This window comes from Trachemys scripta, chromosome 1 (assembly GCF_013100865.1).
Source record: "Trachemys scripta elegans isolate TJP31775 chromosome 1, CAS_Tse_1.0, whole genome shotgun sequence".
Classification (NCBI taxonomy): domain Eukaryota; kingdom Metazoa; phylum Chordata; order Testudines; family Emydidae; genus Trachemys; species Trachemys scripta.
The window spans coordinates 237,175,498-237,188,747 of NC_048298.1; the positions used below are offsets into that span (position 1 = coordinate 237,175,498).

The 13,250-nt window shown below is 41.5% G+C and overlaps 2 protein-coding genes across 2 annotated transcripts in view; one reads left to right on the forward strand and one right to left on the reverse strand.

Moving 5' to 3' along the window:
* The window catches only part of RASA3 (RAS p21 protein activator 3), a 277,547-nt gene that overhangs the window by 26,184 nt on the left and 238,113 nt on the right, over positions 1-13,250 (forward strand). The window lies entirely within an intron of this gene.
* Positions 3,440-10,037, reverse strand: CFAP97D2 (CFAP97 domain containing 2). Its single transcript, XM_034774730.1, has 3 exons — positions 9,835-10,037; positions 5,842-5,922; positions 3,440-3,562 (listed from the first exon to the last, which is right to left on the reverse strand). The coding sequence occupies exons 1-3, from the start codon at positions 9,937-9,939 to the stop codon at positions 3,440-3,442; spliced, it is 309 nt and encodes a 102-aa protein (XP_034630621.1). The 5' UTR covers positions 9,940-10,037.

Here is a 13,250-nt window from a genome sequence, read left to right on the forward strand (position 1 = left end):
ATTGGTTCCAGGTGTCCTAATTAACCTACCTGCCTTAACTGGTTCTAGCAGCTTCCTGATTACTCTAGTGCAGCCCCTTCTCTGGTCACTCAGGGAACAGAAAACTACTCATCCAGTGACCAGTATATTTGCCCTCTACCAGACTCCTGTACCCCACTGGTCTGGGTCTGTCACACTTCCCTAACAGGTCATGTTTTCTAGACCTTTAATAATTTTTGTTGCTCTTCTCTGGACTCTCTTCAATTTGTCCACATCCTTCCTGAAATGTGGAGCCCAGAACTGGACACAATACTCCAGCTGAGGCCTAATCAGAGTGGAGTAGAGTGGAAGAATTACTTCTCATGTCTTGCTTACAACACTCCTGCTAATACATCCCTGAAATTATGTTTGCTTTTTTTGCGACAGCGTTACAGTGTTGACTCATATTTAGCTCATGGTCCACTATGACCCCCAGATTCCTTTCCGCAGTACTCCTTCCTAGGCAGGTTTCAGAGTAGCAGCCATGTTAGTCTATATCCGCAAAAAGAACAGGAGTACTTGTGGCACCTTAGAGACTAACAAATGTATTAGAGCATAAGCTTTCATGGACTACAGCCCACTTCTTCGGATGTAGCCCGAAGAAGTGGGCTGTAGTCCACGAAAGCTTATGCTCTAATACATTTGTTAGTCTCTAAGGTGCCACAAGTACTCCTGTTCTTTTTGCGGATATAGACTAACATGGCTGCTACTCTGAAACCTGCCTAGGAAGGAGTACTGCGGAAAGGAATCTGGGGGTCATAGTGGACCATGAGCTAAATATGAGTCAACACTGTAACGCTGTCGCAAAAAAAGCAAACATAATTTCAGGGATGTATTAGCAGGAGTGTTGTAAGCAAGACATGAGAAGTAATTCTTCCACTCTACTCCACTCTGATTAGGCCTCAGCTGGAGTATTGTGTCCAGTTCTGGGCTCCACATTTCAGGAAGGATGTGGACAAATTGAAGAGAGTCCAGAGAAGAGCAACAAAAATTATTAAAGGTCTAGAAAACATGACCTGTTAGGGAAGTGTGACAGACCCAGACCAGTGGGGTACAGGAGTCTGGTAGAGGGCAAATATACTGGTCACTGGATGAGTAGTTTTCTGTTCCCTGAGTGACCAGAGAAGGGGCTGCACTAGAGTAATCAGGAAGCTGCTAGAACCAGTTAAGGCAGGTAGGTTAATTAGGACACCTGGAACCAATTAAGAAGAACTGCTAGAATCAATTAAGGCAGGCTAATTAGGGCACCTGGGTTTTAAAAGGAGCTCACTTCAGTTTGTAGTACAAGAGTGTGAGGAGTTGGGAGCAAGAGGCGCAAGGAGCTGAGAGTGAGAGGGTGTGCTGCTGGAGGACTGAGGAGCACAAACATTATCAGACATCAGGAGGAAAGTCCTGTGGTGAGAATAAGGAAGGTGTTTGGAGGAGGCCATAGGGAAGTAGCCCAGGGAGTTGTAGCTGTCACACAGCTGTTACAGGAGGCACTATAGACAGCTGCAGTCCACAGGGCCCTGGGCTAGAACCCGGAGTAGAGGGTGGGCCCGGCTTCCCCCCAAACCTCCCAATTGACTTGGACTGTGGGTTCTTCCAGAGGGGAAGGTCTCTGGGCTGTTCCCTAACCCACATGGTGAATCTCTGAGGCAAGAAAATCCGCCAATAAGCGCATGACCCACCAAGATAGAGGAGGAACTTTGTCATACAAGATTCAAAAAAATTGGGTTTGTTTAGTCTGGAAAAGAGAAGACTGAGAGAACATAACAGTTTTCTAGTATGTAAAAGATTGTTACAAGGAGGAGGAAGAAAAATTGTTTTTCTTAACCTCTGAGGATAGGACAAGAAGCAATGGGCTTAAATTGCAGCAAGGGAGATTTAGGTTGGATATTAGGAAAAACTTACTAACTGTCAGGGTGGTTAAGCACTGGAATAAATTGCCTAGAGAGGTTGTGGAATATCCATCATTGGAGATCTTTAAGAGCAGGTTAGACAAACACCTGTCAGGAATGGTCTAGGATTGGGATCGGCAACCTTTGGCACGTGGCCCGCCACGGTAAGCATTCTGGCTGGCCGGGATGGTTTGTTTACCTGCTGCGTCTGCAGGTTTGGCTGATCGCGGCTCCCACTGGCCGCGGTTTGCTGCTCCAGGCCAATGGGGGCGGCGGGAAGCGGCGGCCAGCACATCCGTCGGCTCACGCCTCTTCCCTCCACCCCCATTGGCCTGGAGTGGCGAACCGCGGCCAGCGGGAGCTGCGATTGGCCGAACCTGCGGACGCAGCAGGTAAACAAACCGGCCCGGCCCGCCAGGGTGCTTACCCTGGTGGGCTGCGTGCCAATGGTTGCCGATCTCTGGTTTAGATAATTAGTCTTGCCACAAGTGCAGGGGACTGGACTAGATGACCTCCCGAAGTCCCCTCCAGTTCTATGATGTCAAGGGAGCTACAATGATATGTATGCTACACAGCAACAATATAGGTTAATCTTCAGTAAATGCTTTGTGTGTGTGTAATATAATGCTCATGAGGATATGTACATCCATTAGCTCAGGTTCAACGGAATTTCAAATTATTCCTCATATTTTTAATTTCTCATGGGACCATGCTGAAGTCTGGAAACTCCCTGTTATATAGCAGTTGCTGTTCTGGACTCCACCTGAATTACCTGAACTACTGAACTGCACCCTTCTGTCTAGAGACACGTTGGAGCCTGATGAGCTATCATTCCCTCATCAACCAGTCTGTCTGTAAATGAATCATGAGGGTTAACAAATGACACTTGACTTGCACAAAACATTCCCATGGCAGATTCCGGTGTCCTCGCTTCACTTCTGAATTCTCTTCTTACTAGTGATCATGCATTGTTCTGCTATACTCTGTTGAGTATGCATTTCTCTTGGAATTAAAATGGTACAAACAGTTTCTCTCCTGTGAGAATTATCTGAGAGTGCTTACTCATTCTCCCTTGAGCAATGACTAAAGTCCTGATTTACTTACTCAATATGGTTACTGTACATTGTTCACTTTGTTGTTCTTATTTCATTTACATGCTTTGGATCTACGTCTTTCCAGTGATGTCTGTGGGAATAACTGGCAAAGCAAGTGGCTGTACCTCAGTCAGCAACAACAGATTAGTTGGGACATGATAATAGGTTTGTTTCATTTATTTCCTCTAAACTAGGTCAACAATCACTGTCTCTATCCTAAATATACTGAAGAAATTAATCCAAAAACTGGTATCTGTTTTTCTGCAGAGACTAGAAGGATGAACCTGGAGCTGGAATCCCCATAACAGGGCAGGAGAATGAATATCTAAAATATTAGCACTTCTGAGGCCTCCTTTAAATACATATCCTTGCTGAGCAGATTATCCATTGCTATGTTTATCACTGTCACAGTAACTTGATAACCCTATACAAGTTCTACTGCTGATGTTACCTTTTGGCCTGATAGTAATTTTTGTTATCAATTCGCCCTTTCGTCCTCATGATGGAGGACATCTTCTCCAGCAGCAAATGATTGTCTCTTTCGATGACTGAAAGCCGTTCCTTCTCAAGCTTCATGCACAAAAGAGGCAGAGAAATATTTGTTATAGTCCAATCAAAACAGCAGCAGAGTGCTGTGGATATTTTAACAAGAGGCTCTAACTCTGGTTCCACACACAGACTGAGACAAAAACTGGCAATGTAAAAATTCACCCCCAGTGCAGAGGTCCTGCAGAAGAACCTCTTCACCACATAAGAGGCACATAAGTTAAGGTTTAAGTAGTATACAGTGCTTTTTTGGGGCCCTCAGCAGTAAGCACCACTTTCCCCTGACTTCAGTGGGCTTTGGATCAGGTCCAGGAACAGGCCATCCCTGTCCTTGGCCGGGTTACAATCTTATTTAAGGTGGGAAGCAACAAGTGGGTTTAATAGGCAAATGGAAGGAGCTGCAGCAGGAGGATGAGGGTAACAAAATAATAAAACATGTCGCTGCAGAGACTAGTTTTGTGCACACTTAGCTAGTTTTAAGTCATTTTTTAAAATTAGTTTTAAGATCTAAACATGGAGTATATTAACAATATCCGTAAACCCAGTACAACATAGAGATTCATTTGTGTAATGTGAAAAGATACCATGGTGATGGGAGCAATATAGGAACCTAAAAAGGAGAACAAAGTGGGATGGGAAGACCTTCTACCTAGCCCGAAGCTAGCCAGACCTGTGAGAAATGTTTGTGAACAGATGCCCTTTGGTGAAATCTAATCCGTTCCAAAAGCCCCTCCCCTCCCTAAGAAGTGCTCTTCAGAAGTTTGTTTCTGTGCCCCAAGGATGCCATGTCTAGCAGGGGTAGTTTGAAAGGAACCAGAGAAGCAGGGACTCTGTAAGAGGCAGAGCAATCATTCTACCATTACCTTAAGAACTAAACTTAAACAACTTGCTCCCAAGTGCCTCTCCTCCCCCAGGGTCATTGAAAAATGTGCCTAATGCTTCACCGCCCCCCCCCCCCCACCTCTTTTGCTATTTGTTTCTCTGAAGGCTAGCATGGCCTAAATAAGATAAATACGAAATATTACCACATGCTGCTTTGATAGCCTTCAATAGCTAATGTTACTGTAGTGAACTGCTGGGGGTGGGGAGGGGGCTCTTAGTGCATCTTTTTTGTTTGCTTGGCTTTATAAGCAAAACAGGTCAGATGTAGCTCAAATTGTATTATGGATATACCTAAAATGGTGCTGTTAAGTAATCCCATCAAGGCTCTAAAAACCCAGAGGGATAGTGACTACAAAGGAGAAGAGAACCTGGTTACAGGAAGATAAACTTACTTGCAACATTAGAGACAGTCTCTCTGTATTTACATAGCACCTCTAAAAGCATCATGTTACATGGATGGGGAACTTAGTCACACCCAAAAGTGTCAGGGTGCCAGTAGCATAAAGGGACATACCCAAGATTGGCAGCTTCAGATTCTACTTTTTTTTTTTTTATATGCATCGGCAAACTCCATATATTTTTTTCCAAAGGAAATTCTTCAGTGCTCTTTTACAGTAAAGAAAGGGGGAGGAGGAAGTGCAACAACCAGCACAGATACCAAATCCTACAATAGTGTATAAATGTGTATTCATAAGGGAGAAATTAATTGTTTTGATAGCAAAATAGTTTCAAGCTCTCTGGGGGTTGCTATAAAGTAGGATGAAATTATAAACATTTTAAAGAGGCCAAATCCTGAAGTCCTTACTCAGGCAACACTCCCTTTGTCTGAGGGAGACTGTATATAGCTGTCTTTTTTTTTTTTTTTTTAAGTGGACAGAGACAATTATTCTAGGAGAATAGAGTTCATTTTTCCATTGTCATTTTCTTTCTTTATAAAGAAACACTTGCCTTTTTAATCATAGAGGGATAAAGATTTTGAATGAAAATTACTAATCAAAACTATCCCTTGTTACATTTCTTACATTTTGAGTATGCCAACATGTCATAAGATTGCCCTGTGATAATGTTCAGGTTATTATTGTTTCAGTTACTGTAGGCTTTTTTGTTGTTTTTGGTGTGCAGGAATAGTTTTTAGGCAGGATCCTTGTGTTCTGGACCTGGCAATTAGAGAGAATTTGATGCATCAAGTCAGAGTTTATTTGATATGGGACTGGGAGGGCAATATCCACTGGCCCAGTTAGGCAGAGCATAGTATAGGAGTGAAGCTAAAAGTTAGACCATTTAATCTTCTTATACCCCTGTTGATCTGCCTGTCTTACTTACTTGGGGGTGGGGTGGGGGGAACACTATGGTGGGCATTGGCATATGCATTCCTGTTCAATGCTAATCTACTTAATTAAGTGATATAACCAAAAAGATACCTTTAACTTCTTTAACTTCAAGTGAAGATGGCCATATGTTAGAGGAGTAGTGGTGTCCACTACAGGTTTGGCAGTCTGGATCTGCAGCAGAAAAAAATAATCATTATCCATTTTTGTTGAAAATCAAATCCTTACAAACTGTTATGGGAAATGTTTAAATTGTCTGCCCACCATATTGTTAGCACTAATGTCCTATTTGACACATTCATAATGTCAGCAATGCCAAGCCTGCCTAGCAGGGATGCAAGTAGGGTGGTACCCTCCAGTACGCAGTACCTGCAAGAGATTTTTAGCAGATATGGGGTACTGGAAAGACATGGGGCTAGCCCCCTTCGGGGGTGAGAGGGGCTGCCCTCTACTGCCCTCTGCTTCCTGCTCCTTAAAGGAGCAGAATGCGGATTCATTCTTTATATGGCTTTAACAGCACAATACATATGCTAACAAACTTAAACAAAGGCTTTGTTTAAGTTTGTTAGCATATGTATTGTGCTGTTACATTGGTCAGGAGCCCTCAAGAGGGGAGGGGTGGGGGGGATGAAAGGTGTTTAAACAGTGTTTTTGATTCTGTTTCTTCCCATTGGTCTGAATTATCCATGACATCCATACTGCATCACATCAAGTCCAAATCATTAGAGGAATGCCTCTGCCTGCACTGACCAGAGGATGTTTGGATTCTGATGTCAGCCCACTTCTGCAGCCTGATGGGAATCAGGTGTTGTTCCAGTGTACACAGAATTCTTTTTTGCAGCCAAACTAGCTAAACTAACATGCATTTTGTTAACTGGAACTGGAGCAGGAAAACAAATGCCTCATTTTCCAGCTTTGTGGGTGAGAGAACTATAAGTGAAGATTATAAGGCCGGACACTGACAACCTTAAACCAGCTGCCTCAGGAATCTGCCAAGAACTTTGCTGAAAATATGTTCCTCATCTTAGCAATGGAGCTAAGACTTATCACACGTTTGCCCACCTTTATTTGAATGAAGCTCCTTCTGATCTGACAGCTCAGGCATTGTCTGTTTCATCCAGAACAATTTACAAACTTGGAACATAATCCTGTAAACCCTTAATCATTTGATCAATCCCATTGAAGACAATGGGACTATTTGCATGACTATGGATCACTTTTTTTTGGGCTGGTAAAAGTTTCAGGAGTCTCCTCCTATAGAGGAACTTGAATCCTCCATTGAAATGCAATGTTTGGGTACAATACCATAGAGCAGTTTAGGATACAGTTCTACTTAAAATTTGTCTTTTAATAAGTCATACATATGTTGAAATGGCTCCTCACCCAACTCCCATATTCCATATAAATTAAACAAACTGAATACTACATTTTTTTTTTTGCGGGGGGAGTGAGTAGTTAAGCATGTTGATGTTTGTATATACAAAGGGGGGTATCAGAGGGGACAGGGAGAGTGTGGGAGCCCTGGGCTGGGAGCAGGGTGGGGAGGAGTCAGATGGGGAGGTCACATACCCCTCTCCCTCCAATGAGTGCAGTATCAGCAAGAAATGATTTCTACTTGCACCACTGCTGCCCAGGGAGGTAGTGGGAAATGAAGATGATAGGGACAATTGTTTTCCATCTCCAATAAAACTCAAACCATTCCTCCCTGAGAAAAGAAAGAATACATATGGGTGCCAGGACTGCTTATGCCTACTTTACCCAGGAGTGCTGAAGTCTAGTCTGGCTCCAGGCACAGGTTCCCTAACATATGTCCCTGGAGCAATAGATACTTTGGGCTGTTGCAGAATCACCGGAATGTAAGAATGACCTAGCTACTCCCTCCCCTGCCCCCAGTGTATCTGGAAATGTCCCTGACTCAGGGCCTCCTGAGGAGGTGTGGATCTGGGTGTGGGGAACCATGCAACTCCTGCGGGGGGAGGGGAGGGGAAGTTCTTGTGTTCGGGGTATTTTTCATGACCTCACTGTTATAGCAATGCCTTCATATGTATCCTCCGATGCAAAACTACTGATATAATCACCGAATAGAGTTTGTATTGCACCAGATTCAGTGGCACAGTTAAAATCTCCTTCCCCCAACACATCACATGAATATTCAGGTCAGGTCTGACAGGAAGATCACTGCAAATTGTAGGTCATATGAATAGCCTTGGGTCAAGGAGTCCCTGGAAGTAAAAACTGGGGAGGAGGGAAAGAGAGAGTGTGGAAGACACCACTCTGTGAGAATAGATTAATGAAATGCATGATTTTGTTAATAGTATGGGATAAACACTGCTCAGCTCATTAATACATTGTATATAAATCAACAATAGAGTGTGTGTGTGTGTGTGTATAATATGAATAATTATTTGAACTATGTTCTCTCTGATGGACTCTGCCTTTCAAGAGTTGCTTACCCATGTGACGTGTAAATAAGAGCAGAACATTTACACACTAAGCAAAAGGGGTTGTCAAGTAAGTGCAATTTATATGGTAACAGCACAGAAAACTACATTCCATAAAGCGTTGCCTGGAGTCCACATGTAGCCTTCCAAAGCTCCTAACGTAGCCTGGCACAGCACAAAGCTTTATGAGTCAGGGACCAAGCTTGAATCCCTGATGACTTCAGAATTGATGAAAACTTCTATAAACTATCAGGTCAATCTCAAGACTATATAACAAGGCAATAGTCATTCATTAGATTGATTGCAGTGATGTTTGGAGCTGCAATACTTGAGCTGAAATTACACTATTTATTCAAGTTGCCTAAGTGCTGGTAATATGTTTGACTTCCTTTTGTTGCAGTTTCTAATAGGAGACCTGATCCTGCAAGGTGCTGAGTGCCCTCAACTGTCCTTGATTTCCATGGGAGAGGAGGGTACTTAGCATAACAGGATTGGATCTCAGTTAACAGGCAGTTTATTATTGGCTAGCAGGGCAAAATTTTTTGTCAAAACAATTTTCCATCAAAAATGCCATTTCAACTAAACCATTTTTTGTGTGTGAAATAATATAATTTTAATATCCTGTTTTTATGGATTTTGGAATAGAAAGTTTTTTTTATTTTTTTTTCATTTTGAAATGACTTTGTTTCAACATTTATATTTTATTTTACATAAAAAATTAAATTGAAAAATGGTCAAAATGGAAATAAACTGAAAATATTTCATCAAAATAAAATGTTTTGACTGATCCAAAATGACTATTTTTAAAATTTAATTTTGCAACAAATTTAGAAATTTTGGCTTTCTATCATGATTTGGGACTTTTTTTAAAAAACATCCTAAAATGTTTCACGGGACAGAAAAAAAATCTGACGAGCTCTAGTTTTAAGGTTTTAATTCCTTGAGATGAATATGAAGTGTCCTACTTTCTGAGGGGTAGCTGTACGTCCACAATGGATGTAGACTGTCAGCCCTCCAGCATCAGACCACTCTTAAATAGCCCTAGTCATATTCAATGGCATGGCATGCTGGAGGTTAATTTAAACTAAAAGGAACTTTTTAAAACTTCTGATCTTGCCATTTTGGTTAGAGACAAAATGCTGGATTTGATATTATATTTCATCTTTAAATTCGCCCCACCCATCAGTCAAACCAGTGGAACAGAACATGGAAAGAAGAGTGTATTTTATATGGTAACAGCATATAAAACTGACAATATCTGTAAATAAAGAAGAAATATTTCCTTACAGTAAGGTCAATGACACTGTGATATCTTCTTAAGGAAGCAATGCGGCTGAATCCTTGTCACAGGAGTTTTTCAGACTTCGACAAAGCACTGAGGAAAGGCCTGAAGGGAATAATCCTACATTGCCACTGAGATGGACTGGATGATTGACCAGATCTTTTTCATCTTTAAATTAGCAACCCGCATACAATGCACGCTATTATTAAAAAACTTCTCTTTATATGGTAGGTCAACCCTGATCTCTAAGGAATACTTTCACACTAATGTTATAGAATACATAAGCATTTTCATTAACAAATTTGACTTGCCTATTTTCTCACTGAAATAAATTTACTCACTGTACTACAGGGTTGTACCTACCCTTTTCTTGTGTTCTTCATAGTTTGCTTTGTCCCATTTTTGCTGAAGATATTTGTTGCCACATGGTAAAATTGACTGGTAGGCTCTATGCATCTTAAACAACATAAAGCATCTCTATAACTGACGTTCTTCTAAAGAATGAGTGATATCACTCTGAGCCTTCTTAAACATAGCCCTGGAGACTGGGTATGTTTGCAGCAGGTCATGTGGTGGTTGTCATGGTATCACTGCTAAGAAAAAATTGAATAGCCAGTGGTAGCATTTTAAACAATATGTTTAGAGCATAATAAACAAGAGCTGAACATCTTAGCAAAGGATTCCAAAGGGTATCATCTCAATATATTAAATAGCTTAGCAATTATACTTCACTGGTCATGCTTAGTTCTGCAGTGATTAAGGAAAGACAGTGTCTCAATATGATATTATTAATACTTTTATGTAGCACCACAGATGTAGAAGAGTCTATATAACAGACATTTGTCAAGCTTACAGTTTAAAGGCATGCGTCACCACAATACAAAGCAAACACATAGTGTGGGGGGTAGTCTTTTTAGAGCTGCATTAGCGTGTTAAAATATACTTCAATACTAACATGCTTGCTTTGATTTGATAATAGCCCAATAACCTCTGTTTGTCGTAATATCATCTGACCACTGGTGAACTGGAGGAAGCTCGCAGGAGTTTGCACAAGCCAGTTGTTAATAGATCTGTGTCTTGTTTAACTTGACCATTTACCATTTAACTTGGCTTTTATATTTTGATTAATTTTGTTTTAGATCAGAAGGGAGGGGCAGGAGGTTTCTCCTTTAGAAAAAGCTCTATGAAATGATGCCTCAACAAACAGAAACAGTAGTAAAAATAGAACCTTTGCACATACTAATTTTGATCTGTGAAGCAGACATTTTCCACTCTCTCACGAACAGTTAAGGGAATTGAGAAGTATGAGTTTGGCCACTGGAGAGCTCCAATCATTTTTGATTAATATTACAAATATCTGGAGACTATCTGTCTGTAAAATTAATAAAGAATACAAAAGCTGTAAAGTTCAAATAAAGCCTTTCACTTAGTTCAAGCTAAGGTCTACATGTATGCACTAATTCATGAAAATCAGACAACATTACAATATTGTTTTTTTTTTTTTTTCTTGAACAATCAGCATTGCTTAAATATTTTTAGTGAGGCCCTGATTTGCTCTGTGGAATTGTGGCCTTAATGTGTTTTGCATAATAAATCATTTTAAGTGCTGGGAATGTAATAATCTATTAGGGCCTGATCCAAAGTCCATTAAAATCAATGGGAGGCTTTCCACTGAGTTCAGTGAACTTTAGATCAGGCCCTGGGGAAATGAGGAAAAATGGATTGTGGAAACATGGCAGATCAAGAATTGGCCCATATTCTCTGCTCCACCTGAGTTTGTTTTGGGAAATAAGGGAGGAGGAGGAGGAGAAGTGACCATAAGTCATCTCTGTGGCCATTTCCTACATTGCTGTGGTCATCCAGGATGCTGATCCAATCTTGTGTTTAAAAAAAAAAAAAAAAAAAAAAGTAGAGAAGGTTCAAGGCTTCTCACCTTTAATGACCAGCTACCTCTGGTCCCAAGGCACTGTTCCAGCAGCTGCAGATTGCTGAAGCATAGACATCCCCTAGCCACACACCCTTTCCCAGACACACCTTCTGCGCTGAGGGCTAGGAGGAGTGTAATTTAGGCAACACTACTGGTGGCCATATACTCCCAGCTGGGAGTATCTTCCACTTGTTAATGCATGACATTTTTATTAAGTAACTAGAATGATATAAAATTAACAGGGCACACATTAAATGGATGAAAAACTGAGTGATAGGTCTCAAAAAGTAATTGTAAATGCAGAATCATCATGAAGCAGTGTGTTTTCAGTAGGGTCCCTAAGGGACAGGTTTTTGGCCCTATGCTATTTAACACTTATCAGTGACTTGGAGGAAAAATAAAATCATCACAATTAAATTTTACAGATAACCCAAAAATTGGGGAAGCAGTCAGTAATAAAGAGGAAAGGGCACTGATACGGAGCAGTCTGGATTGTTTGGTAAACTGGGTAAAAGCATTTTAATACAGCTAAATGTAAATATATAAACCTAGGAAGAAAGAATGTAGGCCTTTCTTACAGGATGGGAGATTCTATCCTTGGAAGAGCGACTCTGAAAAAGGTGGGGGGAAGGGGATGGATAATCACCTGAACATGAGCACCTAGTGTGACGCTCTGACCAAAAGAGCGAATGCAATCCTGGAATGCATAAACAGGGGAATCTCATGTAGGAATAGAGAGGTTATTTTACCTCTATATTGGACACTTCTGAATCACTTTTGGAATATTGTGTCCCATTCTGGTGCCCACAATTCAAGAAGGATGTTGTTGTTTTTGAGAAGAGCCATAAGAATGATTAAAGGATTAGAAAACATGCCTTATAGTGATAGACTCAAAGAGCTCAAACTATTTAGCTTAACAAAGAGAAGGTTAAGGGCTGACTTGATTATAGTCTGTAAGTATCTACACGGGAAACAAATATTTAATAATGGGCTGTTCAATCTAGCAGGGAAAAGTACAACTTGATCCAATAACTGGAAGTTGAAGCAAGACAAATTCAGACTGGAAATAAGGTGTAAATTTTTAACAGTAAGGGTAATTAACCATTGGCACAATTTACCAAGGTTCATGGTGAATTCTGCATCAGTTAACATTTTTAAATCAAGATTGGATTTCTTTCTAAAATATATGCTCTAGGAATTATTTTGGGGCAGTTCTATGGCCTGTTATCTAGTCCAGTGTTTCTCAAATGAAGCCACCGTGGCTGCATGCAGCCACCAGGGGTTTTTCTTGCGGCCACAGCCTCCTGGGCGGTGATGGGAGAGTGGGGGGCAAAATAGCGGCCCCTCCCCTCTCTGTTGCTCCAGGATGCACCACCTTGGTTTTGATTGCTGGGGCCACCAGCAGAGGTTGGGCCCTGCCCCCCTCTGAAGGCTGCTGGGGCACAACACTGGAGGAGCAGGCGGCCAGTGAGATCCTCAGGGGTGGCAGGGCTCAGGTTTTGGGCTTTAGCCCTGGGGTAGTGGGATGGCAGGCTCTGGCCATGGGGCTTCAGGCTCCAGCCCCCTCACTGCCTCCTCTGCCCCTCACCAATCCCCTTCCGAATTGCCCCTGGCCCCCACTGCCTCCCCCATCCAGGGCTTAATTTCTCCCCAGGCTTGCCAGGGCTAAGTAAAGTGATACTTGTATATTTATTAATATCAATTTTCACAACAGACTTACTATCTGTCAATACATAAATTATACTGATTTGAACGTGTATATGTGCATATTTATTTGTCTTTCCTAAAGTTAATTAAGTGTTTGACGAAAAATTATCAGAGCGGTCACCAGCAAGAGTTGAAGGCCACACTC

What these genes read in the sequence shown, in the direction of transcription:
- CFAP97D2 (XM_034774730.1), bottom strand. Translation starts at nt 9,939, where the DNA reads ATGTTGTTTAAGATGCATAGAGCCTACCAGTCAATTTTACCATGTGGC. An exon ending in ATGAAGAACACAAGAAAAGG is followed by an intron (nt 5,923 to 9,834) that starts GTAGGTACAACC and finishes TTTCTGCTGCAG; the next exon opens with ATCCAGACTGCCAAACCTGT. An exon ending in TGAAGTTAAAGAAGTTAAAG is followed by an intron (nt 3,563 to 5,841) that starts GTATCTTTTTGG and finishes TTGTGCATGAAG; the next exon opens with CTTGAGAAGGAACGGCTTTC.